Source organism: Mesoplodon mirus (genome assembly GCF_964341445.2).
Source record: "Mesoplodon mirus genome assembly, chromosome: 3".
Taxonomy (NCBI): Eukaryota; Metazoa; Chordata; class Mammalia; order Artiodactyla; family Ziphiidae; genus Mesoplodon; species Mesoplodon mirus.
In genome coordinates this window covers 70065-93066 of record NC_138978.1, presented here as the reverse complement: position 1 = coordinate 93066, position 23002 = coordinate 70065, and the positions used below count along the sequence as shown (strand labels likewise).

Genomic DNA, 23002 nt, shown 5'->3' with positions numbered 1-23002 from the left:
AGCTGTGGGGTCGGGAGCCTTGGCCGGGGAGCAGCCGGCAGTGAAGGATGGGGGGTCTGACACCAGCTCAGCACAGAGGCTGGGAGGGGTCCGCGGGCCCTGGGAGCAGAACCATGGTTCCGTTCTCCTGCTCGGGTGAGGCCCGGCTGGCAGGGGGCTGCACGCCCCCATAGGGGGAGGGGGCCGGTGCTGGGGACAGGGGCTGCTCCGCTGAGTTGAGCTCCCTCTCGGGAGCCCGCAGTGTTGGTGGCTGCAGCGGCAGAGCCATGGGGAAGCTGGCCACGTAGAAAACCCGGCCCAGGCGCTTGGCCACCTGTGGAGAGACGGGCCTGGATGGGGCCTGCGGGGCTGCTACCCTGCGGCCACACGAAGAGCCTCAGTGCTGCCCCTCCGTTGTCTGGAGACCACTGTCCCCAGCAGGCGCTCACCTGGGCCCGGATCTTGAGAGCAGGCCCTAGCTTCAGCCCCATGGTGGTCAGGAGATGTTCCTCTGTCAGCAGGGGCAGCGTCTCCCCATCAATCCCCTGTTCTCTGAAGACCTGGGGGTGGGGGGCACAGTGTCAGGGCGTGAGTGCCAGGGCTGTGTGTCCTGGGGTGGCCTCAGAGCTCTCCAGAGAAAGCAGAGCCACGAGGAGCTGTCGGCGCAGCTTGCAGGAAAAAGTGTCAGATGAAAGTCTCCTCTGTGTTGGGCGCGTGTCCCACCTTGGAGGCGGAAGCACTGACAAAGGGAGGGGGTGGGGTGTGCACCAGTGCCCCCACCCCCGCAGTCTTTGAGGAGAAATTTGGGGTGGGAAGCAGCGCTGGGTAGCCGGGGTGCTCAGACCATCCTGGGCGGGGCCCCTCACCGGTGCATATTCTCCGCAGCCGGCCAGGCCGCCCACAAAGCTGCAGACGTCGTCCACTGTCCACTTGCTGACATCCTCGGGCGCTGTGGCCCCCTCCCCATCCATGAAGAGGCCCCCCGTGGCGCCTGGGTTGGGGGTAGAGTGTTATTAGGACTCTGGCCAGCTCTTTCCTATGCTCCCACCCCTGTCTGCTGACCTTTGCTCGCCCTAATTGTTCAGAAATGTTGGACTGATGACTGAAAGGGATCTTTCTCCCCGTGCACGCCCTCCCTGAGACCCTGGGTGGGGGATGGGGGACTGGGTCTCTTTCCACCCCATGGAGGAATCTAAAGGCATGGCGGGGGTGCCCACCTGTGTGGAAGTAGGGGCTGACCGTGTAGGGCAAGCCCAGGGGCAGTGGAGGGGGCAGCATGGACCCTGAGGCAAGCCCCTTCCCCTCAGAGCTGGTCCCTCCAGTTGGGGCTTGGCCTGGGATGGGGCCCTGGCCCCCAGCAGCCACCATCTCGGGGTCCTCTCCATCTGAGTCCTTGGGGGGCTCATCCTCAGAGCCGTCTTGTGCCCAGAGCCCAGCCCCTGTGGTCTCCTTGGGCTCGCTGGGCCGGGCTGAGGCAGGGCTGGGGCCCCCCTTCCGAGGAGCTCGGCGGGCAGGCTCCCGGGGCGGGGTGGGGGGGCCGGGGCCCGGGGGTCCCTGGGGAGGCAGGGCCAGCAGCGGCGCGGAGCTGTGTCTCAGCACCAGCATGGCCCCGCGCCGCTGCAGCTCCTCGGCACCGTCGGGTGGGCGCAGGGCGGCCTCGGGTGCCAGCAGCTGCGGCCGGTGCGCGCTCTCCAGCTCCTTCTGGCGCAGCAGCTCTGCTGACATCTCCAGCCTGGCCGTGGAGACAGACGGCGGAGTATCAGCCAGCTCGGCAGTGACACTTCCCGTGCCGCCGCCCCGCCCCGGGCTGAAGCACCTACCGGGCCAGGTTCTGCTTTCGCAGGAGCTCCTGCTGCCGGGCAAGCATCTCCGCCTGGGCAGGGGGCAGGAAGCCGTAGCCTGGTGGGAAGGGGACAGACCACGAGGCCAGGTGGCCGAGTGGTCCAGGGCCACGCAAGCCCGCCCTGGTCTGTCCTTGGCTTCCATCGGGGAAGGGGCGGATTCGCCGGGAGCACTGATGGACACGCGGTCTGTGACAGACGAACCCGGATGGCCCCGCACCAACAGCCCCACCCCCCCAACCTCCGGGGCACAGAATCGCGCACCAGCCTACTCCTCACCTGGGGTCTGGCACAGGGCCGAGGGCACCCCCAAAAAGGGGGGCCTGAGGTGGGGTCCCAGGGCGATGTGGGGGGCATTCTGGGGCGACAGCAAGGGGGGCGGCTGCGACAACTCCCTGTGGACGGCAGGGTGGTGAGCCGCGCGCGCCGCAGGCTCGGGCCCCCTCCCCGCGCGGCCCCTTCTTCCCGGAACTGCCGCCCCCGCCCCCGCGGCCCCCCGCTCCGGCCGCCTCTGCTAATTGCCGGCCCTGCGGGCGGTCGATGTGCGCCCGCCGCAGCTCGGGTCGCCTCCGCCGCCGCTGGCGGCGCCAATTAATCTCGGCGGCGGCGCGGAGGCGCTGGCCCGGCGGGCGGCGGCGACTGTGGCGGTAATTACCGCGCTGGGGCCCCCGCCCCCGCGGCCCCTGCCCCTAGCCGACCCTGCGCGGACGCGGCGCAATTAGCCGCGGTCCGGGAGGCGGCGGCTGCAGCCAACAACTCGCGGGCGCGGGCGCGGGCGCGGGCGCGAGGGCGGCCTCCCGGCGGGAGGGGCGGGAAGCCTCCGAAGTCCTTCCGCCCCCGCCCCCTCCTGGGGTCTCCCGGTCCCTACAAGCCCCGGAGGCCTAGTCTGTGCTGCCAGCGGCTCCGGTGTCTGAATCGGTGCTGCTGGGGGGCTCTCCCCGCCCCCAGCTCTCCGACTTCGGGGTTCCCAGACCTCGCACTGCTCCCCCTCATCTGCCTCAAGCTCCCTCACCTACCTGTTGGGGGAGCAAAGCCCTCAGCTGTCTCAGGGGCACCTGATTCAGCGGGCCCCACAGCTACTCCGTGGAAACACACCCCACCCAGAGGGATGGTCACCCCCACACACTCTACCCCAGAAATGTTCTGGGCCTCTGCCCAGCTGCCACCATCCGAGGCCCGAGCACAGTGCCCGGTTCACTCAGGACCCTGCGGCTGTACAGCGGCGAAGGGGAAGTGCGGGCTGTGGACCTCACATGCAGAAACCAGGTGATAGGTCTGCCAACCGCAGCTCTGTAGCCCCGAAACAAGCACAGGGAATGTAGGGGTCTCTCTGAAATGCAGGCACCCCGATACCTCTCTGAGAAGGATGGGGCGCCAGCTGGGGCGGTGCCGTCTCGGTGCTGAGCCAGGCCCTGCTTCCGACGCTGACCTGCTGTGGATGAGGGCAGGTGGACTTCCAGGCCGCTGGGCTCCTGCCGGACCCTCAGGAGATCTGAGGAGGGGGCGGCAGCAGCAGTGACCCAGAGGGCAGCCCCCACCAGGCCCCCATGTCCCCACACCCTGTAGTACACTGGCCAAGGACACGCAGACCCGGAGCAGTCTCCCACCGACCCTGCTGGTTCGTCACCGGGACAGAAAGACAAGCAGAAGGCCATGGGGCAGGGCCGACACCAGACATCCCAGCGCAAGGCCCGCTGGCGGCACCCACTGGTCTTGGGAGGGGGGCCAGGTGAGCATTTGTAAGGGATACGGGGATGTCAGGAACAAAAAAGTGGTTGGGATGGAGAGAGGGAAAGGTCCCACGCAGGGGAGTCTGGTGGTGCAGGAACCAGAGTTGAGGCTGCCGCGAGCAAGGCTGCAGGGCCCGTGAGGGGAGGGGTCGTGCAAAGGCCCCAGAGTGAGGGCAGTGGGACCTGTCCAGGAGTTGGGGCGGGTCTCCACCCCCCTCCTAGGTGACACCCGGGCCCACTGTGCGGTCGACGCACTCCGCTCCCCACCCCTGGCCCTCTCTCCTTCTCAGGGCCGGACCTCACAGTCCCCCCCCGCAGCCCCCCCACTGTGCAGGCTCCGCCGCCACCGCCTGTTTATAAATTAATTACCCGAAAAGCGGAGGTGGGTCCTGCCCGGGGCCGTGTGCCAGGCCGCAGAGCCCAGCCGGCGCGGCCGCCCGCATCGATCCCCATCCCGGCAGGGCCCCGCGCCCCCGCCCGCCCGCGGCCTGGGTTATTTACCGTCGGCTCCGGGCGGGGGCGGGGGCGGCGGGCGGGGGCCTGATTGACAGCCCGAGTCCGCGCAGCTCCCCGCGGCCATCGCCCCTCCCCGCGCAGGCCAGCGGAGCCGGCCCCAGGCAGGGCAGGGAAAGCAATTAAAAAGGAAGATTTTTAAATTATTAACATTTGGTGAATTATTCAGGCTCTTGGTGCCTGACTGCCCTGGGGGACAGTGCCTGTGTAAGGAGAGGACATCCGGCCCGTTTTCCCAGCACCCTCTCACCCAGCTCCAGCCAGAAAAGGCAAGCCCCCGGCCCCAGCCCCCGGACTGGGGTCTGCAAAGCCCGGGTGCAGCTGGACAGGGTGCCGGACTGCGCCCTCGCGGTGGCAGGGGGGCTTCCAAGCGTCCTGTCTGGGAGCCGGGTGGGATGGGCGTGGCGCCTCTGGCCGGAGCGCCTCCCGAGCACCAGTGAAGGCCGTGAAGGCCGGGCGGCCAAACCTGAACCGTCGCCCATCCTGCTTCTGGACGGACGTCCACGGCGGACGTTCAGGGGCTGACTGCTGTCCTGCTCTTGGCCTCCCCGAGGAGGGGCCTGGCACTCGCCAGACGGTGCCATCCAGAGCAGGGGCCACGGGGACCTGCCCCACCTCCCACTCTCGCGTGGGCTCCCCTGAGACTCAGCTTCCTCATCTGTGAAGTGACAGTGGCCATTCGAGGCCCAGCTGGGAGAGTCTGCGGGAGATCTGTTGCGGGGGGCCTCCCCCAGATCCACCCAAACAAGCGGCTGCTTGGGCAGAGGGAGGAGGAGCTGGGCCTCGTTGCCCACCTACAAGGGCTTTCGAGGTTTGAGGGGCCGAAAGAACTGCCTCCAACCCCAGCCTTGCTGTCAGCAGCCAGGGACCCCAGGGCCTCTTTGCAGGGTGAGCAGAGACGTCTCAGGACAGGGAGAGTCCGGCGCACGTGGTGGACTCTCATGCGTGGGGAGGGGCTACGTACCGTGGCCGGGGAGGCCCAGGTGGTAGAGACGCTGAGGGTCCTCAAAGGTGCCGGCCTCACTCAGGGCGGACACCAGCCGGCGGTAATGATCCTCGGGGGCCATGCCGGGCCCTAGTTCCGGAAGCAACAGACCCTCTGTGTTGGGCAAGCACAGGAGAGGGGGTCTTTCCCTTCAGATACAGCAGAGGGGGAGAGGCGGAGGCTCCCCTCTTAGAACCTGCTGCTGTGCTGACCCTGCCCTGCAGAGGGTCCAGGCTGTCCCCTTTCCTCTCCAGTGCCTGTTCCCCACCCCCCAGGGGTCGGGCTCACACCTGGAGGGGACTTGCTTCGGGCCTTCTTCTCCGGAGGGCAGTCACTGGTGATGTGGGGGGAGCGGCCCAGCCTCTTGCCCAGCAGGTCACCTGGGGGAGGGCACAGTGAACCCCGCCCTGCCTCTCAGGGCTCGTAGGGGCCAGGGCGGGAACAGCTCAGGCCGGAACCACACCCCTCACTCCTCAGGGGTGCCTGTGGGTTCCGGCCAGGTTAAAGCCGTGCCCAGCCCGGGGTCCCTCATGCGGGGCTGGGACAGGGCGAGGGCCTGGGACGGTCCAGACCCTGGGCTCTGGACTGTGTGCGTGTAGATACGATGGGAGGTTCACAGCTACGGCCTCCGGTAGCAACTCGGGACCCCACAGGTGCCATGCTGCCAGCACCAGCCAGACTAGTCTCCTCTGCAGAGTAAGGAGCCCTCCTCAGCACCCTGATTTGACTGGAAACCAACCTCTCCTCCTAGGGTAGGGGTGAGGACCGGCAGTGCAGGGTCCCATGCCAGGGTACCCCAAGCCCTTCCTAGAGGCCACAGGCCCTGGCACACCTGCCACATCCATTCTTCCTGGGCCCCTGCCCCCAGGCCACACCCCTCACTGCCCCCAGAAAGCCCGAGCCACCACCCTGGCCTGGCCTGTCACACACATGCCCACCTGCCCAGCTGGGCTAAGCCCCGAAGGGCACCCCAAGCAGCCTCACCCACTGTGTACAGCCCCTCACGTGGCCCAGGCCCCGCCCCAGCCCCCCCATCCTGAAGTCCTCTCTCAGGTCCCACATCCAAACCAGACTCATCCATCCCAGCCCCTGCACCCAGACGCCAGGCTCCCTCCCGAGCCCAAGGCCTGGGAGGTCTCTGCGGAACAGCTCAGCAATTGGCTCCGTCTCCTGGACCCACCACAGTTACCTACCCTAACCCACCACGGTGCTGGCCTCCCGTCCAGACCCCGTGCTCCTGGCCCCCTCTCCATCCTCACGGGGCTCTGGGTGGGTGGGTGGGTGGGTGAGGGGCCCACCATGACACCTTGGCAAGGGGAGCTCCCGAGAAGGCCAGCCCTCAGCTCCAGAGCCTAATTCCTTTTCCTTATTCTTTTAATCTGTCATTTTTATCAGGTGGGGAAGTGCGGCGGCAGCAGAGTGCCGATCAATCTCCACTTTACAGCTGACAGAATGGTGCTAATAACTTATTGATCTCGGCTACCTCCTGCCACTGGCCGGGCTCAGTGGCCTAGCCCCAGGCTTTGCCCCGAGAGGGACGAGGACGAGGTCCCCACCGCCCAGATGAAGGGTCCTACCTCAGTGACCTAGCAGGATGGGTGGGGGATGCTCAACCAGCACAAGGCCCCTCAGGAAGCCAAAGGGTCTCCGGCCAGCAGGGCCAGCAGGGCTGTGCCAGGCGGGAAGGTGGGTCTGGGCTGGGTCCACACCTGCTGCCCACACCCCACCCTGTACGCACGCCTCCTGGACCCAGAGAACGACCCAGGGCTCTCACCTCCCTGCGATCAGTTCCCCGGTTTCCACACTGGGGGTGGGGCTCCTCTCTGCCTGGGAGAGGTGCTGGGGAGCACCTCACTGTGGGGGGGACCCACAGTGAGAACCAGGCCCATGGCCACAGGGGGCTCCTGCTGTGGGGGTCTGGGGCTCACCAGGCCCTCAGGAGGCCACATCTACTCACAGACACCCCCGGGGCAGCCAGAAGCAGACACACACACCGTCACCAGATGTCTGCAGGGCCGCCCCAAGCCCTTTCCTCCTGACCCTTCCTGCCCGGGTGAGAACAGGACTGACACGTGCTCCTGGGGACGAGGAGGTGAGGACGGGCAAAGGCCTCCACCCAGGGGCCGGCCGCAAGACGTGGGAGCCGATGAGAAGTGGAGTCCCAAGAGGAGGGCAGGACTCGGACGAACCCTGGACACAGGACACACGTGGTGCTTCAAGCAGACCACGTGGGACCCTGAAGCGCTCATATGCGGGCCCTGAACCTGAGCATGAAGAGAGTGAGGGCACCCTGATACACGCGCGTCACATGGGCGTGAGTGGATACCCAGGCCTCTGGCCGGGCCCAGGGCGCACACGCGCACTCAGGCCACGCACCGTGGGGAGGTCTCCGCGTGTGCAGGCAGCAGGGGGCCTGGCGGCTCAGAATATCTCAACCACTGTGGGGCTCCGGAGGCTCCCCCGATTGATGGGGCAATTAGATTTTATCAGCCGCCTGCTCAGCGCCCCCAACACGGCTCCAGAAGCAGCACTCCCCCAGAGGCCTACCTAGGCACAGGCACACCTGGAGGCCCTGATGGGGATACTCAGGTGTCCTAGGACGGTGGACCATCCCCTGCCCAGCCTTCCTGAGAGCTGCAGCCACTGCTGGGAACTTCCCGGGTTTGCCCTGGTCCATAGGGCAGCAAGGGACCCCTGCCACCTCCTCTCAGCAACCCCCCACCTTCAGCCACAGCTCAGCCGTGCCGCCCACTCTCTGCACTGGTGCCTCGTGGGTCCCCAAGTTGTCCCTCCCTCTGAGCTCCTGCTGTCACCAGGAGCCGCCCATCCTCAGGGACAGAGCTCCTGGGCCAGCACCCTCCTGCCCCACCCCTGCAGAGGTCCAGGCCGCAGCCCCCCTCCTCTCAGGGCGTGGCCCCCTTCCCTCTTGGGGCCCCTGGCTCTGTGGGGTCGGTGGGCACTCCGTGCGTGCAGAGCGTGTCCCTGCCCATCCAGGAGCCACTCCCAGGTGTGCACCTCTGAGCCTCCTTGAGGCCTGCACTCCCTGACTGTCCTGCCTTCATCTGCCCCTGGGGCCTCGGCCACTCCAAGCCCCCCGCAGCAGCAGCAGCCACGGTGGAGCCACCGCCTCCGCCTTCTGTCTGCCCGGCTGGCCGGGATTAACACAATTACCATCACACAGAGCCCCGGGGGACAGCCGGCCTCGCCCCCCTCCCGCCGCCTCCGCTGGCCTCCCTGGCCGCCCGCCAAGGCTGCTGGGGGTGGCGGCGGCATCCAGAGCCGATGGGCAGACACGCAGGGAGGGCCGTGGGGCGGCCGTCCTCTCGCTGAGCTGCCTTGGCTCGGGCAGCCCCGTCCTCAGCCCCCGGCACTGCCCTGGCCCCTCACCTGCGGCTCCCAGGCCGACCTCCACGCTGCCTCTCTGGAATTCACAGCGGCTCTGATGCTCGGGCATAACGAGGTGGCGGCTGCGACGCACGCTGGATATGAGGGTGGGAAGGTCGCTGTCCTGGCTGCAGCGAAGCAGACGGGGAAGGTGAGACCCCGTGGGGCTCCTGACTGAGCTCGCCTGTGAGCATCTCCATTCCCCGGTGGGTGTGGGCTCTCACCCTGACCTACGCAGGCCCCACCTGGGCCCACCAGGACCCGCCAAGTGTCCGCTGGACGTGGAGGCCTCGCCCTCAGACCGCACTGCTGCTCCCGGGGAGGGTCTGTCTGGAGTGCAGGGCTGGCCCTGTCCTGCAGTGCTCTCTCTCCAGAGAGACTGGCCACGGTGTCCCTGCCTCCTGCCTTGGGGGGCCTGCTCCTGGGGTGTAGGCTGCCAGAAAGGCCCAGCACTCACTCCTGTGCACGTGCTAAACTTGCAACCACCCACGGACTCTCGATTTCTTCAAATAAGGAAACCGAGGTTGAGAGCAAAGTCTGCAGCCAATGAGGTGTGCGCGTGTCCAGGGACACACGTGGGCGCACGCACACTCACCCAGGCCTTCAGACACACACAGACACAGATGCTCACCGCGGTCCCCGGTGTGCCCGTGCTCAGGACACTCTGTTCTCTCCAGGGTTCCCCGCGAAGAACCCTGGGATGAACACAAATTTAACTTTGCTCCCTCATTTCTCTTCCTGTCAAATCAGCTCAATGCCTGTATCACAGAACCCCAGAGAAAAGAGGGAGGGAATGGTCCCCCAACCCGCTTGCTCTTGGGGCTCTGAGAGCATCTCCCTTAGCGCAGGGAAGGGCCACTCGCCACCCTGCAGATGCGGCCAGGAGTGGCAGGAAGTTGGGATACGACAGAAGAGGAGCAGGGAGGGACCCCAGCCCCCCCTGTGACGTGCCAGAACTCCCTCCCCGGCACCCTCGCTCCCCAGCCCACCTGTAACGGAGCAGCCTCCTGTCTGGGCCACTGCAAGGGGGGCCTCCACTGAGTGACCTGGGAACCAACCCTAAACCTCATTAAATAGCCCCCAGCACCCCCTCCCCGCAGCCTGGGTGGCTGGAGCAGGCTAATCCAGAGCTGGCCCCTAAGCAGATCAGTTTCGGCTCCGAAGCCTCCAGGGCTGGACTCTAGAGCCTCTGGGAGACCCTGATGCAGGCTCTCTCCCACCCCCAACCCCCTTTCCCTGGAGGCGAGAAGGCCCCCCCGCATGCAAATAAGAGGGCAGGTGGGGTGGGAATAAGTACTTTATGGGATTAATTGGCAGCGATTCTCACCCCCTCTATCCTCCTCATCAATGTGGGGGCGGGGGGTGGGGTGGGGGGTGGAAGAGAGAAGTGCTGTCCTCAGCACCAGGGAGGGGGCGGCGGGTGCCTAGTGGCAGGGCTGCTGCTGCCATGGAGCTCTCCCTTGAGGGGACCCCCTTCTGGTGTCCCTAGGACTCCTGCAGGAGGGGGACCAACTCCCCAGAGGCTGAGGAGTAGGGTCAGGCCCCGTCACTTTGCTCCCCGTGACTCCTCAGCCGAGTGCCCCACGCAGGGACCGGGTCTGCCCCCCTCACCACCACCGTGGCCAGCAGTGCTTTCACTCGCTGGTCATTCAGGCACTCGGGTGGCGCTGCAGCCCCATGGAGGTGAAGCCTAGTGGGAAACAGGGCACAGTCCACCCACCAAACCCTTGCTTCCTGCCTTGGGGGGCGGCCCCATGGGCCCCAGGACAGCCTGGCCGGCCCGGGCCCAGAAAACCTGTGTGGTCACTCCGTCATTCACTTTACATAAAGCCTGGTGTCATTCACGCCAGGCTTTATATAAAGAACCGCGAAGAAATTTTGTACACGCCAGACTGAATACGTGTGAACCCTCAGACCCCGTCTCCCCGTGAGGGGCCCTCGGGTCCTCCAGTGCCGGCTACACTGTCCAGCCCTTGTCCATCTCCGGGCCAGCGCAGGGGCCTCAGGAGGGCAGGGGCCACATCTCCTGCCTGCTGCCCAGGATGCATGGGGCCTAAGGGGGAGCTCCAACCAGGCAGGTGTTTCACTGCAGTCATGCAGACAGAGGGATGGGGACGAATGGACCGACGGATGGAACCGATGGACAGACAGACAGATGAAGATCGATGGATGAAGTCCGATGACCAGAGAGACGGAGATGGACAGACAGACACGGACAGGCGCTACTGGACCGACAGAAAGGATGGCAACAGCAGACAAAGAGATGGACAGAGCCTGAAGTACAGACAGCAGACTAGAGACAGAAAGACACATGGACAGGGCCAAAGGAGCCGGGAGGAGACAAAGACAGAGCCGGGGTGGGGTCAGTGTGAGGCTGCTGGGCCGTGTGCTCGCCCAGCCCCTGGCCAGACGCCGGGGTGTGCAGTGGGGGACTGCGGGGCGCAGGTGGGCTGTAAGTCCTCTTGGCTGAGCCCCTCAGTTTCCCCTCTGGTAAAGTCCAGGAAATCAGCCCAGCTGCTCTGAGCGCCTGTGCCAGGCCGAAGGAGCCCCCTCACACTGGGGCCTGGCCTCTTGCTAGGGGCTCCCTACGTCTGGACACCTGGGCCCTCTCCCACATCCCATGGCCAGGTAGGGTGAGCAGGGGGCTACAGGCAGGGGAGGAGCAGCCTGGGGTTTCCCTACAGGCTTCGCTGACAAATTTATCATGTAGCTTCCCAAGTAAAAGGCTCATAAAATGTCATCAGCGTTCATGACGGCTCATAAACATGATCGGTTGAGCAGCAGCTTCAGGACGAGGTGGAGAGAAGTTTAAAGACGCTTTCATTGTCATTCGGCTCCAGGACCCAGACATTCTCAGAAATGTAAATAACAGCACATCTGGGACTTCCCTGGTGGCGCAGTGGTTAAGAATCCGCCTGCCAACGCAGGAGACACGGTTTCGAGCCCTGGTCCGGGAAGCTCCCACATGCCGCGGAGCGACTGAGCCCGTGCGCCACAACTACTGAGACTGCACGCCACAACTACTGAAGTCCGCGTGCCTAGAGCCCGTGCTCCACAACAAGAGAGGCCACCACAATGAGAAGACTACGCACCGCAACAAAGAGCAGCCCACGCTCACCACAACTAGAGAAAGCCCGTGCGCAGCAACGAAGACCCAACGCAAAAAATAATAATAATAATAAATTAATTAATTAATAATAATAACACATCTGGCACAAAGCCAGGCAGCAAGTGGGGCCACTCAGTGCTGGACGCCCACTGCCTGCTCGGTTGGGCCCTTCCTGTGCCTTCCCTGGAAGCACTGGGCCAAGACTTGACCCCACTGAGCAGACACCACAGGCACCCCAGCCTGGGCTCTGCCCACAGACTGCCCACCCCTGCCCTTCTGAAACGGGGGACTTGGGTCTCCCCAACACCCCCCAACCTCCTCATCAGGTTCCCTCATTTTTATCTCCTTACTACATCTTGGATTGGCAGCCCCCTCAGCCTCTCTGCTTCCACCATACCTGGATCACCATGGACTGGAGCAAACCCCCAGCCTGCTGGGCGGGGCCTCCAGCAGGACCTTGTCAAAACATACACTGGTTACTCCCCTGCTCAAGAACTTTCAGTGGCCCCCCACTGCCTGAAGGACAATGCCAACAGTCCCAGCATCTAAGGCCCCTTAGCATCCAGTTGAGCCAGGCCTACCAGCTTCCCCTCCTCCATTCGCACTTCCCCTTCCCTCCCTCCTCCATGTCTTTGCAGACATCCCCTTTCCCTAGTGAACTCCTATGCGTCCTTCAAGACCCCACTCACACATCACCATTCTCACATCCCAGTGGGTCTCTGGGAGGGTGGGAGGGGCTGGTCACGGCCTTAGCTCTGGACAGACGGGCTTCAATGTGCGAGGGGGAGTGCACTGTGGCTTCAGGGCTGGGCAGTCCAGCACCCACGGCCGTGCTGCTCTCACAGCCTGGGCACAAGTCAACAGACAGATGACGGACTAAGGGGAGGAGGGGAGGGAGGCTGGAGAGACTTCGAAGCAGACCCAGGGGACGTGGAGCAACAAGGCTCTGTCCTGCCCATGCACAGCCTGTGGGGGCAGCCTGGCCCGGCCCTACCTGCAGGACGTCTCTCGGAAGGAGATGTTCACATCCCAGTGGGTGTGGACTCTGCAAAGAGAGAAGCAGAGGGTCAGTGTGGCCTCCAGGACTCGGCACGGGGACAGCAGGACGTGTGTGTGTGTGTGTGTGTCACGCCCTGTGTCTGCCCTGGAGCGCCAGCCTCAAGGGAACTGGGCTGGCTCAGAGCACCCTCAGCAGGCCTGTGGCTGCCACCAGGACAGGCCCGCGGGGCAGGAGCCAGCTCCTGGCCTCACCAGACAGAGGAATCGGGAAGCGGCAGGACTGAGAGCCCGGGTCTCTGTTGCTTGTTGCAGTGGAACCAGAGCAGCCCCCGTGCTGTGCTGGGGGTGGGGCCGTGGCTTCCTCCGCACGTGCCACTCGTGTGACTGAACCAAATTCCTAGTTGCTAGAGCTGCTCCGGGCAGGGAATGAGCCCCATGGCCCCTGCTGGCTCCAGTGGTGGCCCCTGGGTCCCAGCTGCTGCCAACCTGCCTCCTGAAAGCGACCATCACGCAGCAGAGGCAGGAGAGGTGAAGAAAGGAAGCAGCTCTGCCCTGTGCCCGCGCTCTCATCCCAGCAGCACCCCTGAAAAGGCCCTCGGGCTGACGGAGGGCAGTGGGAGGCCCACGTGGTGCTTCACCTTAGCACGGGTGGGAGTGGGGGCTGGCGGGGGTGTGTGTCTCGAGGGGCCCGGACGGTTAGGGTGGGTAGGAGAAACTGGAACATGTTAAAAGACCAAGCAAGGGGCTTCCCTGGTGGCGAAGCGGTTGAGAGTCCGCCTGCCGAGTCAGGGGACACGGGTTCGTGCCCCGGTCCGGGAGGATCCCACGTGCCGCGGAGCGGCTGGGCCCGTGAGCCATGGCCGCTGAGCCTGCGCGGCACGTCCGGAGCCTGTGCTCCGCAACGGGAGAGGCCGCGACAGTGAGAGGCCCGCGTACCGCAAAAAAAAAAAAAAAAAAAGACCAAGCAGGAAGAGAAAGGGCCTACAATTCTGGGGATGCACAAGACATGCTGGACAGACAGATGGACGGACAGATGGATGGATGGATGGGAAAAGGGGCGAGTGGACAGAGGGAGGGGCCTCGGTCGGGAGGGGAGAAGGTGGGAGGTCAGGAAGGGTGGCCCCAAGCCTGGGAGGGACAGTAGGAGCCAGGGCGCGGCCACTCCGGTGAGAGCGGGCGTGGGGCCCGCCCAGCTCCCCGTTCCCCGCCTGGCTGTGGTGCCACCAGACCCCCCTCCCAGAGGCGCCTTCCTTCCTCACACCCAGCGGCTCCGGGCCTCCTGGCCAACGACCCTCCCTGGCCTGCTCTGGCCGTGACCACTGGTGGTGCCTGCTCCCCGGAGAGGCCACCGAGTCCTGGCCCGACACTCGGCCCCCAGGCGGGGGCAAGGTGGGCTCGCAGCCATCCTGTGGCATGTCCCCGGGGGTCCAGGTTCTGTTTCAGCCGTGGCAGCTATCAGCGTCCACGGAGACACAGCAAGCTAAACCGGGGCCCTATCCCCAGGGCAAAGGCCCCCCAACCGAAGCCTGATGTGGCCTTCGGCTGCCTGGAGACCCCAGTTCTGATGTCCCCACCCTGCCAGAGCCCGTGTGCCCTCCCACCCTGGCCCTTGAAGCACCTTCTTTTCATGATACGGACACGCGGGTCGTCCTCCTGCTTCAAGCCCAGCCGCTGCCCACAGGCCGGGCCACTCCTGTCACCACTGGCTGAGAAGCTGGGGGTCAGCTCCTTCTTCAGGACGCGGGCAGGGGGCAAGGCAACTGTCCTCTTGTCTGCCAGCCGCCCCCGGTTCTGGACAGGGAGTGGGAGAGGAAGGTTAGGCCAAACCGGGTCGCTCAGCTTCCTGGGCGCCTACAGCAGCGGGGCCTCCAGCCTCCAGGACCGTCACAACCGGCCAGAGGCCAAGACAAGAGCAGGGGGGCAAGGCCTCCACCAGGAACCCCTGCAGAGACTGCCTTCCACTCCACCTTGGGGGCTGGGGTGTGGGCAGTGCCTTGTCGGGACTCCACACTCGGCCCAGGCCCCTCCACAGGCACTCGCCTGCTGGAGACCAGCGCGGCTTTCCCAGCTCCAGGGAGCCCCGAGGGGCCGCGAGTACCCGCGGGACGCTGTGGGTCCCGTCCCTGTTCAACGTGCAGTTACCTCTGCCTGCACGTCTGCCTGGCAACCCCCCTGACTCTGTGTGAACCCCCCACCCATGCCAAGCCCGCTTTCTATGATAAGTGCCAAACGGAGCCAGCTCAGGGGGGGCTGAAGCTGACCCTGGGCAAATGGCAGGCCTTTGGTTCACAGGTCACCTGGCAGCTGAGACCCTTTGTCCCACGGGCCCTGGGGGGGGGGTGTCTCCCCCCTGGGTTAGGAACTAAAAGATTCGGAGTTTTCCCACGAGGCGCACCTCTCCCGGCCCTGCGACCGCGACGTGAGCGGGGAGCAGGGTTCACACACACGCAGGGCCTCCCCAGAAGAACTCAGAGCCCGCGCACAGGCCGGAGGCTCACACTCAGGGCCCCGCACAGGATGGCACCTGCCAGCATCTGCAGGTCCTGCCACCCGAGGGAAGAAAAGTTCCTATTTTCTGGTGGGCAGGAGGCTCTCTCTTATTTAATAACAGGTTACTGGTTCAGGGACGTGGCAGGGGCCTCCTAGGACCCCGCCCTCCGGTTGCCAGGACAATGTGTCCCCGCCACACGCAGGAGCTTGGGGAAGAAGGTGTCCAGGGGGCTCTCGCCCCTCCCCGCACAGTGCTGCCCTCCAGAGGAAAGGTTCTCTTCAGACCCAGAACACCCTCACCTCCAGACACACGGCCCACCCCAGCCCCAGATTTGGGCAGTGCCCCCGACAGGGTCTGGGAGCCCCAGTCTCTGCCACACCTGCCCTCACACATCCACGCAGGAGGCCCCCCGTGGTTGGCTCCGCAGCACACACTCAGCAAGATGGACTGGGCAGCGCCGGGGACGGGTGGCGTGGGGGGGGCAGGAGCCGGGGTAGGCCTGCAAGTCGAGGGGGCTCGCCCTGTGCTTGCAAGAGCCTGGCCTTGGCTCAGTGCTCCACCAGCGACAGCAGAGCTTGGGCGAGGCGGGGGAGGGGGAGGGGGGTGACGGCCCATCTGGGCCCCGAGCCTCTTCAGGCCAGGCTCTGGGGGAGGGTTCCCGACAGCCCTGGCCTGTCGGGAGTGTGCTCAGCTGCAAGGCCCCCTGGGCTCTGTCGTTCTCTAGCCTGCTGTAGCCCAAGCAAGAGGACCTCCTCTCCTGCCTTTCCGCTTTAATTAAACTGTTCTCTTTAGAGAAAAGTAAACGCATGTCTCTCTGCTTCTCATCTGTGGGACAAGGAAGAGGAGAGGGAAACAGGGCAGTAAGGCTGCCGCTTGGGGTGCGGCCAGACCAGCTAGGGCGGCCTGGGATGGCCCCAGTGGGGGGGTGCTGAGGAAGAGGGGCCAGGATGGGCAGCCCTGCTGACCCCGGCCAAGGACAGGGAACACACACGCCTCCCACGCACACCAGAGACCTCAGCTGCTCGCCCCGGCTCAGCACACAAATTTAAGAACTGGGCGCTAAGCCCCTGCCCCAGCCAAGCACTGGCTCCTCAGACAGCGAGAGTGGGTGTGTGGAGGCCGCTGCGTGACCCCTGCGCCGTGTGCACACCCATATTCTGTGACCGTGCAGTGTGCACATACCTGTGGACCTGGCCACGGGGAGTAGGGGAAAACAGTCTCTCTGTGGAAAAGGTGGGGCCTGGAAAGACAAGGGGGTCCGTGAGACTCCTTCCTTCCTAAGGGAGGGGTGCAGGGACGGGCCTGGGAGGGACGAGGCTCAGAAGAGGCAGGCCCAGGGCCGAGGCATCCCTCATGCAGGGCAGGGGCCTGGGAGCCCCTGACAGGTAGGCAGCCCTGCCAAGCAGTGTCCTAGAGGGGACTGATGCTGCGCTCAGGCCACCTGCCCACCCCCCTCCTGTGGGAGACCTTCAAAAGGGGATGCTCCTCCCACCCGAGCAGAAAACCCAGACCAGCCTGGAGGGTGTCCTCTTGGGCACCAGCTACTTGAGAAGGGGAGCGAGAGCTCAGCCTCCTGCCCCAGGCAGGTATGGTGGCAGCGGGCAAAGGTGGGCTGCCTGTGTACACGCTCTGGGGGGCTCTGGGGGCGGGCATGCCTGTGAGTATGGCGAGCTCATGCCAGACAGTGTGTGGGGTGGGCACGTGGGGAGGCTCAGCTGCGTCCTCTTCCCCTGCCCAACTTGTGTGTCTTTACAGGACTGTGTGTGGCTTCCCAGCTTGCCCACCCCCAGGGCCCACGAGGAATCCAGGACATCCCCTCCCCCACCCTACCGCCAGTCCAAAGTAAACAAGCTGAAGGCGGCCGGCAGGGTCCTCTCAGGCCTTCCTGGCAGCGGGGCTACTGAGTGGTGCCAGGAGCCATGGCCCTAATGGGCTCTCCCCCAGGGGCTCAAACTGTCCCCCTCAAGGTGAAACTTCCTTTTCAGGTCCACCCTCCAACCACTGCTGCCTGGAGGGCACGCGATGGGGAAGGAAGTGCTTCAGGGGCAGCCACAGGCCCCATCTCTCTTGCTCCCCAAGGCTAATGAGGGGTCAAGAGATGTCTACACTAGGTTGCAGGCCCCACACCAGCTCCCAGCTGCAGTTCTCTTGACACCCAAGGCCCACACTGCACCTCCTGTGCCCCCAGCCGGGTTGTATCCCCAGACACTCCTGGACATCTAGGAACTTGCCCTGTAGGGCTCCAGCCCTGGGCACCCAGAGACGCACATCCAAGCCTGTGGCCACCCCAAAATGTACATCCAGGCCAGCCGACACTGTCACACTGTCACACTGTCACATCCCAGAACGAGCATTCCCTTAGGACTGGCCCCTCTCCCAGGCCGGGCCAGCTGACTTGGTGACCCCCTCCAGATCTGTGACAAGGCAAAGTCCCCAAGCCCCAGTCAGGTGACACTGTCCAGGGAGGAATCCTTCACACCGTGGGCTGTCCCCAGGACCTCAGGAGAAGCAGCTCCCAGACTCCCAAGGAGAGGTTCCAGGACAGGCAGGACCCTGCCCTGCATCAAGGGGGCGAGGGCTCTGGTGCCCCGGGATTCCCACCCAAAGCCATCTCCTCTATTAGTCGCTGGGGGCTCCCTCCTGCCCATCGGCAGGGTTGAGGTTAGGACTGATCCTAGAAAATACAGGCACAAGCTCCGCAGCGGAGAAACAAGACCCCGAAGCCCCAACTTTTCTCCCGCATCTCACCACCGGGGAGGATATTCGACAGCCTGGACAGTCGCAGATCGGAGGGTGCACCTGGAGGATCCCCTTGGACATGAGCGTCTTCAGGCTTTTCCCTGCGAGGAGAGCCGAGGCAGGACCAGTGAGGGGCGGCGCGGGCACAGGTGGGGCCGGGCACGCGGGCACGCTTCCGGGGCGCTGTCAGGGTCAAGGCCAGGTTCCCTCCCACCACGACTACGAACACCCGCCTCCGTCCAACTTCCGAATCCACCGCCAAGCCTCGCCGCTCAGCCCACCCTCGCGGACGCCGCGGGGATCTGCAGAGCTCAGAAACTCAAGATCCGGCGAGCGCCCTCCCCTGACGGAGGGCGGCTTTCTGCCCTCCCCCTGCGCCACTCCTCCCGCGCTCCACGCTTTCCAAGCCGGTCCGCCGGAACCCGGAGCTGGGCGGAGGAGGGTCGGGCCCGGCGCAGGTGAGCGGCGCGGTCGGGACACGGGGCTGCGCTTGATCTCATGGAGCCGCGAGCCCCAAAGTCGACGAGCGTGACCGGGCCCCTAACTTTCTAACCACCCCCCACCCCCGGCCTGGCGCTCACCCCCTCTCCCCCACCGCATGCCCGCTCTGGCGCCCGCACGTCGCGCCCTCGGAGCCAGACTCCTGCGGGAGCCCAAGCGGCTGCTCCCAGCCCCGCCGCCGCTCGGCTCCGCGCGCGCTCCCGCCCCGACGCGCGCCCTCGCGCCCCCCACCTGCCTGCGCCACCCCTGCACCTTGCCGTTCGCTTTACCAGCGCGCGTCCGCACCCGGCCGCACGTGTGCCCCTCCACTCCCGCCACAACCGGTGGCTCCTCGACCCCGCAGGGGAGTACCCCGCCCAGTCGGCCTCCAGCCCGCTCTCCCGAGTTCCCGTAAACTTCCCCGTTAGCCTCAGGCCCAGGAATCCCGCAAAGACCTTCCGGACGGAAGGAGCCGCCGGCTCGTGCGGCCAGCGCTGGGGGGACCGCGGAGGCCGAGGGCGCTCTGCCCGGGTCCACCAAGGCGACCGTGCTTGGGGGGAGGGGGCGTCTCTGCGGTGGCCCCGGAGTCGCAGCGCCCTCTCTAGGCAGAGATGGAGTCTCCCAGGTGGCAGGACGAGGGGGGTCCGGACCCACGGGTCCTCGGGGAGCAGAAGGGAGGGACCGGAGAGGCCCGCGCCCCCACGGCGGCCGCACCTTTGTGGCGGATGCTGCGCTTCCAGTCCTTGGCCGTCTCGCGGCCGCTGACGAACTGGAACTCGTTGGGTGTGAGCCACTCGCCGCGGTGGCGGATGGACGGACCCTTGCTGCCCTGGCAGAGTTTGCGCACGTAGAGCAGCGCGCGATTGGCGCCGCACTCCACCTCGATGCACGGCTCGCCGTTGTCCAGCAGCGGCTGGAAATCCGGTGCCGCGGCCGCAGTGGCCGAGAAGCGCTCGAGGGCCAGAGGGTCTCTGGGAAGGTGGAGGTGCGGGGCGGCCTCGTGCAGGCTCAGGTAGGCGCGCGGGGCGCGGAGCGGCGGGGCCAAGAGCGCCTCGTAGCCCGCGGCCGCGGCTGGTAGCGAGGCGGCTGGGGGCAGGGCGGCCGCGGCGGGCAGTGGCGCCAGGTAGCCGGGCAGCGGCGGCAGTGGCAGCGCGGCCAGGGTCGGGTGGAAGGTGGCCAGAGCCAGGGCGAGGTCTTCGCGGCTGGGTAGCTCCTTCTTGACCGCCGGCATGGTGGGCGGGTGGTCCTGCAGCCTGGCTCTCCGCAGCCGGCCCAGCTAGTTCCGGCCGGGGCTGGAGTTGGGTCTCGAGGGCGGGGGCCTGGGGGGCTCCTGGCCGCGCACACGTCCTCGCCGCTACTGCGCCCCAGCCGGGCCACCTCGGACCGCTGCCCGGCCGGCTGGCGGGGCCTCTGCTGCCTGAGACATGGTGCTGCCGGAGCTGTATCGATCCCCGATCGACCTGCCCAGCGCCGCAGCTGCAGGACCCTGGGGCTCCACAGGGCGCTGGGCCACCTGCGCCCGCGCCCCCCGGGGCGGCCCCGCGCCCGGCTTGCTGCTGCGCCCGCCGGGCTGAGCCGGGCAGTGAGGAGGTGTGGAGCCTCCGGCCGCGTGCCCCGCCCCGCCCCGCCCGAGGGTCCCAGGCCCCCGCCCCGCCGTCCCAGCCGCGCACCCGCGTACTCCAGCGCGCGCCCGCCTGGCGGGGACTTGGGAGACTCGCACCGCCGCCGCCGCCGCCACAACTTGGCCCATTTAAACGGCCCCGGCGCGGCGGGCGGGCGGCACGGGCTCCAGCAGGGGGTGCGTGACGGCCGACTGGGCTCACGCGGGGGACCCGACGGGCCCCGGCTGCACCCTCTGCCCTATTCCCAAGTGGGAGAGAATAGGAGGAAAGGAGACTGGTGTGTGTGTTGGGGGGGGCTGCGGGGGACGGATGCCAGCGAGACGCGGCGCGCATGGACCGCGCCAGGTGCTGAGGGAGTCACTGTTTGGGCGCCCCAGCCGGAGTCCTGGACTCCACGTGGGGCGGGGGCTGGCTCCTTCCGAAGGAGCGGATCCGGGATCCGAATCGCCGCTTGCCTGACGGGGGTGTGTGTGAGCCGGCAGCTCTGGGTAGGTGGTGGGCATCAGTGGGGAGGGCATGGGTGGTCTCCTCTGCTACAGCGTGTGCGCTGTGTGGCCTCGGCAAAGGTGCTGGGGAGGGTCCGTGGTCTGTGAATAACAACGATAACAGTTCCATCAGCCACTGCCCCCTCCCCATACACTTCACACACCTTAGTTCACCTGATCATCCCTACATGAGTTTTCCTTTATTATCCCCATTTTACAGATGAGGAAGGTGAGATACAAAGAGGCCAAGTAACTGTACTGACGTTTCAAATCCAGGCTGTCTGCGTCCACGGCAGACAGTATCTGAGCCATAGGATGGGGCAAGAAAGTGGGCTAGATGCAATCTGGGTGAGGGGCGGGGGACGTGGGGAGGAGGAGGGGCAGCTGAATGGGGGGTTGTGCACCTGAGCATGTTGCTGTTCCTTGCCGTGTGCAAGTCTGGGGACGAGGGACCTACGCATCCACGTCCACCTCCGTGCCTTGGGGGGAGCAGGTCAGCCTTGGTCTAGGCCTGGTATGAGGGCAGCTGTCCCCTGGGATCAACCCACACCTCCTTGCAGGTCAGCATGGTGGCCTCGCAGTGGGATAACTAGGAAGAGAAACTGAGAACCTCGGTGGTTTTGATAGTAGCTGGCGGGACCTTGTATTTCTCTGGTGTGCCATTTGGGACAAGCTAGAGAGTAGCCTCTGATCCCAACCCAGCTCCCGGACCCCTGCCCCTGCCCCTCTGAGATGCACCTGGCAGGGCACCCATGTGGGCATCTTCCTGACCAGGCTTGGGCAGGGGGCTGCTGAGCTGGGTCATAGGTGTGCTCATACCTTCTGCAAGGGAGGTGCTGGGAGTGAGGGAACAATCCCCCTCAGCCCCTCCTACCAGACGCCAGCACCACCTGGGCATGTGGCTGACTGCCGGGGACCACGCTGCTTTCGTGTGCTAATGCATGCTGCCCACCTCATCCTCAGCTAAGGTACCAGCCAGCCCCAAGACCAACCTGGGGAGTGAGGTCTGGGCTCAGACCAGGAATGTGTCTGGGACCCTCTGCCCGTTTACTCCTTGTATCTCTGTCTGTGGGAGTTTAAGAGGCAGGTGGGAAGCTGGGTGTGAATGTGAGTGATCCCTCCTTACTTCACCACCCTCAGCCCCGTTGCCGTGTCTGTAACTTGGACACCTGCACATACCTGACCCCAGGAGTGACAGCTAGGGAGCTCCCCCGACACCCAGCCTCTGGGGCCTACGTCTTGCTCTCAGGTGTGATGCCTCCATGTCAAATGGATGCAGGAGGCTGTCCTCGCCTGAGAGCCAAGGCCCGTGGAGGAGGCTTCATGTTAATCTGTGGTCATAGCTCAGTGTGGAGAGGCCATCAGGGCTCAGCTGGAGGCCAAGTGGGCCTGTGTGCCCACTGTTTGGCCACAGCCCTGACCCTGCTGCCAAAAGACAGCCTCCACACCCAGCTCTTCTGTTTGCCTGCACCTGTCTGTTGAGCCTTAGGCCTCCTAACCCCTGACCTTCACACTGCGGTTTGGGGAGGGGAGGCTGGCAAAGCACATCTCTAGATGTGAGAAGATACCAGGCAGCTGTCAGGCCAGGCCTCTCCTCTGTCCCGAGCCTGAGGAGGGGGGCCTCCCGTCCCTTCTGCAGGACCACCCCTCACTCACCCCTGGCCTCTTTCATCACACATTGGCCCACCATGGTTAAGGAGTGCCATGGGGGTCCCCAACTCTGGCTTTCAGGGGAGGGGTCCAGCTGGCAAAGTGTGGTGGCTGACCTAGCTCACCCAGCCTAACCTCCACGCCACCGTCTGGCTCCAGCCCTCTTTGGAGGACCAGGGTTCCCTCCTGAAAAGACCGGGACTGGGCCCAAAGCTCTCTGCAGGACGCTCTCTCCTTCTAGGGCCACTCCCTGACTCCAAGGAGACCTCCCTCCAGGGGCTGTCGGAGTCTTGGCTGATCAGGGCAGTTCGCCGCCACCCCCACGTTTCCCCCTGTTCTTGGGAAATAGAGCCCTCTGCCCACGGGGCTCGGAGCGATATTCCCACGCCGACGGGACCAGGCATCCTCACCCCTGGACATTATACTCTTCGCAGGAGGATCTGCTCACTTCCTCCCGCCTGTCCAGGTCTGGCATCTGGGCCCGCACGTTCCTCTGTACTTCGCAGACTGGAACCAGAGGTCAGAGGGACAGAATTTTGGCGCTAGGATCACCGCTGCTTGGCCCTCAGGCCTGGCGGCCCCGCGGAGAACGCAGGTCGGGTCGGTGGCTGCAGCCCCTCTTCCGGCCGGCGGAGCTCCGCCCCTGGCCGCCCGCCGGCCTCCGCGGCGCCATCGCTGCTCGCGGTCCCCCCGCGCGGGGCCCTCCGCCGCCCCGGCTGCCGCCGCCGCCGCCGCCGCCGCCGCCGCCGCCAGGGAGGGAGAGGGGGTCATAAATAACCCGCGGGGCGGCGCGGCCGGCGGTGCAGACGGTGACCCGAGACGTCCCCGGGGAGCGCGGGGGCGGCCCACAGACCCTGCTGCCCCCAACCCAGGCTCGGCCAGCCTTGACCGCCCCTCTGGGGCTGCCCGGCCTGTCCAGAGCTGGTGCTCCCTCCCATCCTGGAGTGCCCGCCTACCTCCTCGCCGGACCGCCCCCTTGGAGCCCCCTTCTCATC

The 23002-nt window shown here is 65.8% G+C and overlaps 1 protein-coding gene across 4 annotated transcripts; it reads right to left on the bottom strand.

Annotated features, from left to right (window-relative positions):
- Positions 1-48: 48 nt before the first annotated feature.
- SAMD11 (sterile alpha motif domain containing 11) lies at positions 49-19806 on the bottom strand. 4 transcript variants are annotated; one of them, XM_082615258.1, is made up of 14 exons: positions 18965-19806; positions 17780-17871; positions 14159-14331; positions 12536-12586; positions 8436-8560; positions 5339-5428; positions 5028-5162; positions 3174-3312; positions 2100-2215; positions 1800-1878; positions 1197-1711; positions 846-970; positions 429-539; positions 49-313 (listed from the first exon to the last, which is right to left on the bottom strand). In XM_082615258.1, the coding sequence occupies exons 1-14, from the start codon at positions 19479-19481 to the stop codon at positions 68-70; spliced, it is 2514 nt and encodes an 837-aa protein (XP_082471384.1). In that variant the 5' UTR covers positions 19482-19806; the 3' UTR covers positions 49-67. The 4 variants fall into 4 exon arrangements, with proteins under 4 accessions (XP_082471384.1, XP_082471385.1, XP_082471386.1 ...); XM_082615259.1 differs by having other exon boundaries at positions 17783-17871; XM_082615260.1 differs by lacking the exon at positions 18965-19806 and adding an exon at positions 18541-18647.
- Positions 19807-23002: the final 3196 nt, after the last annotated feature.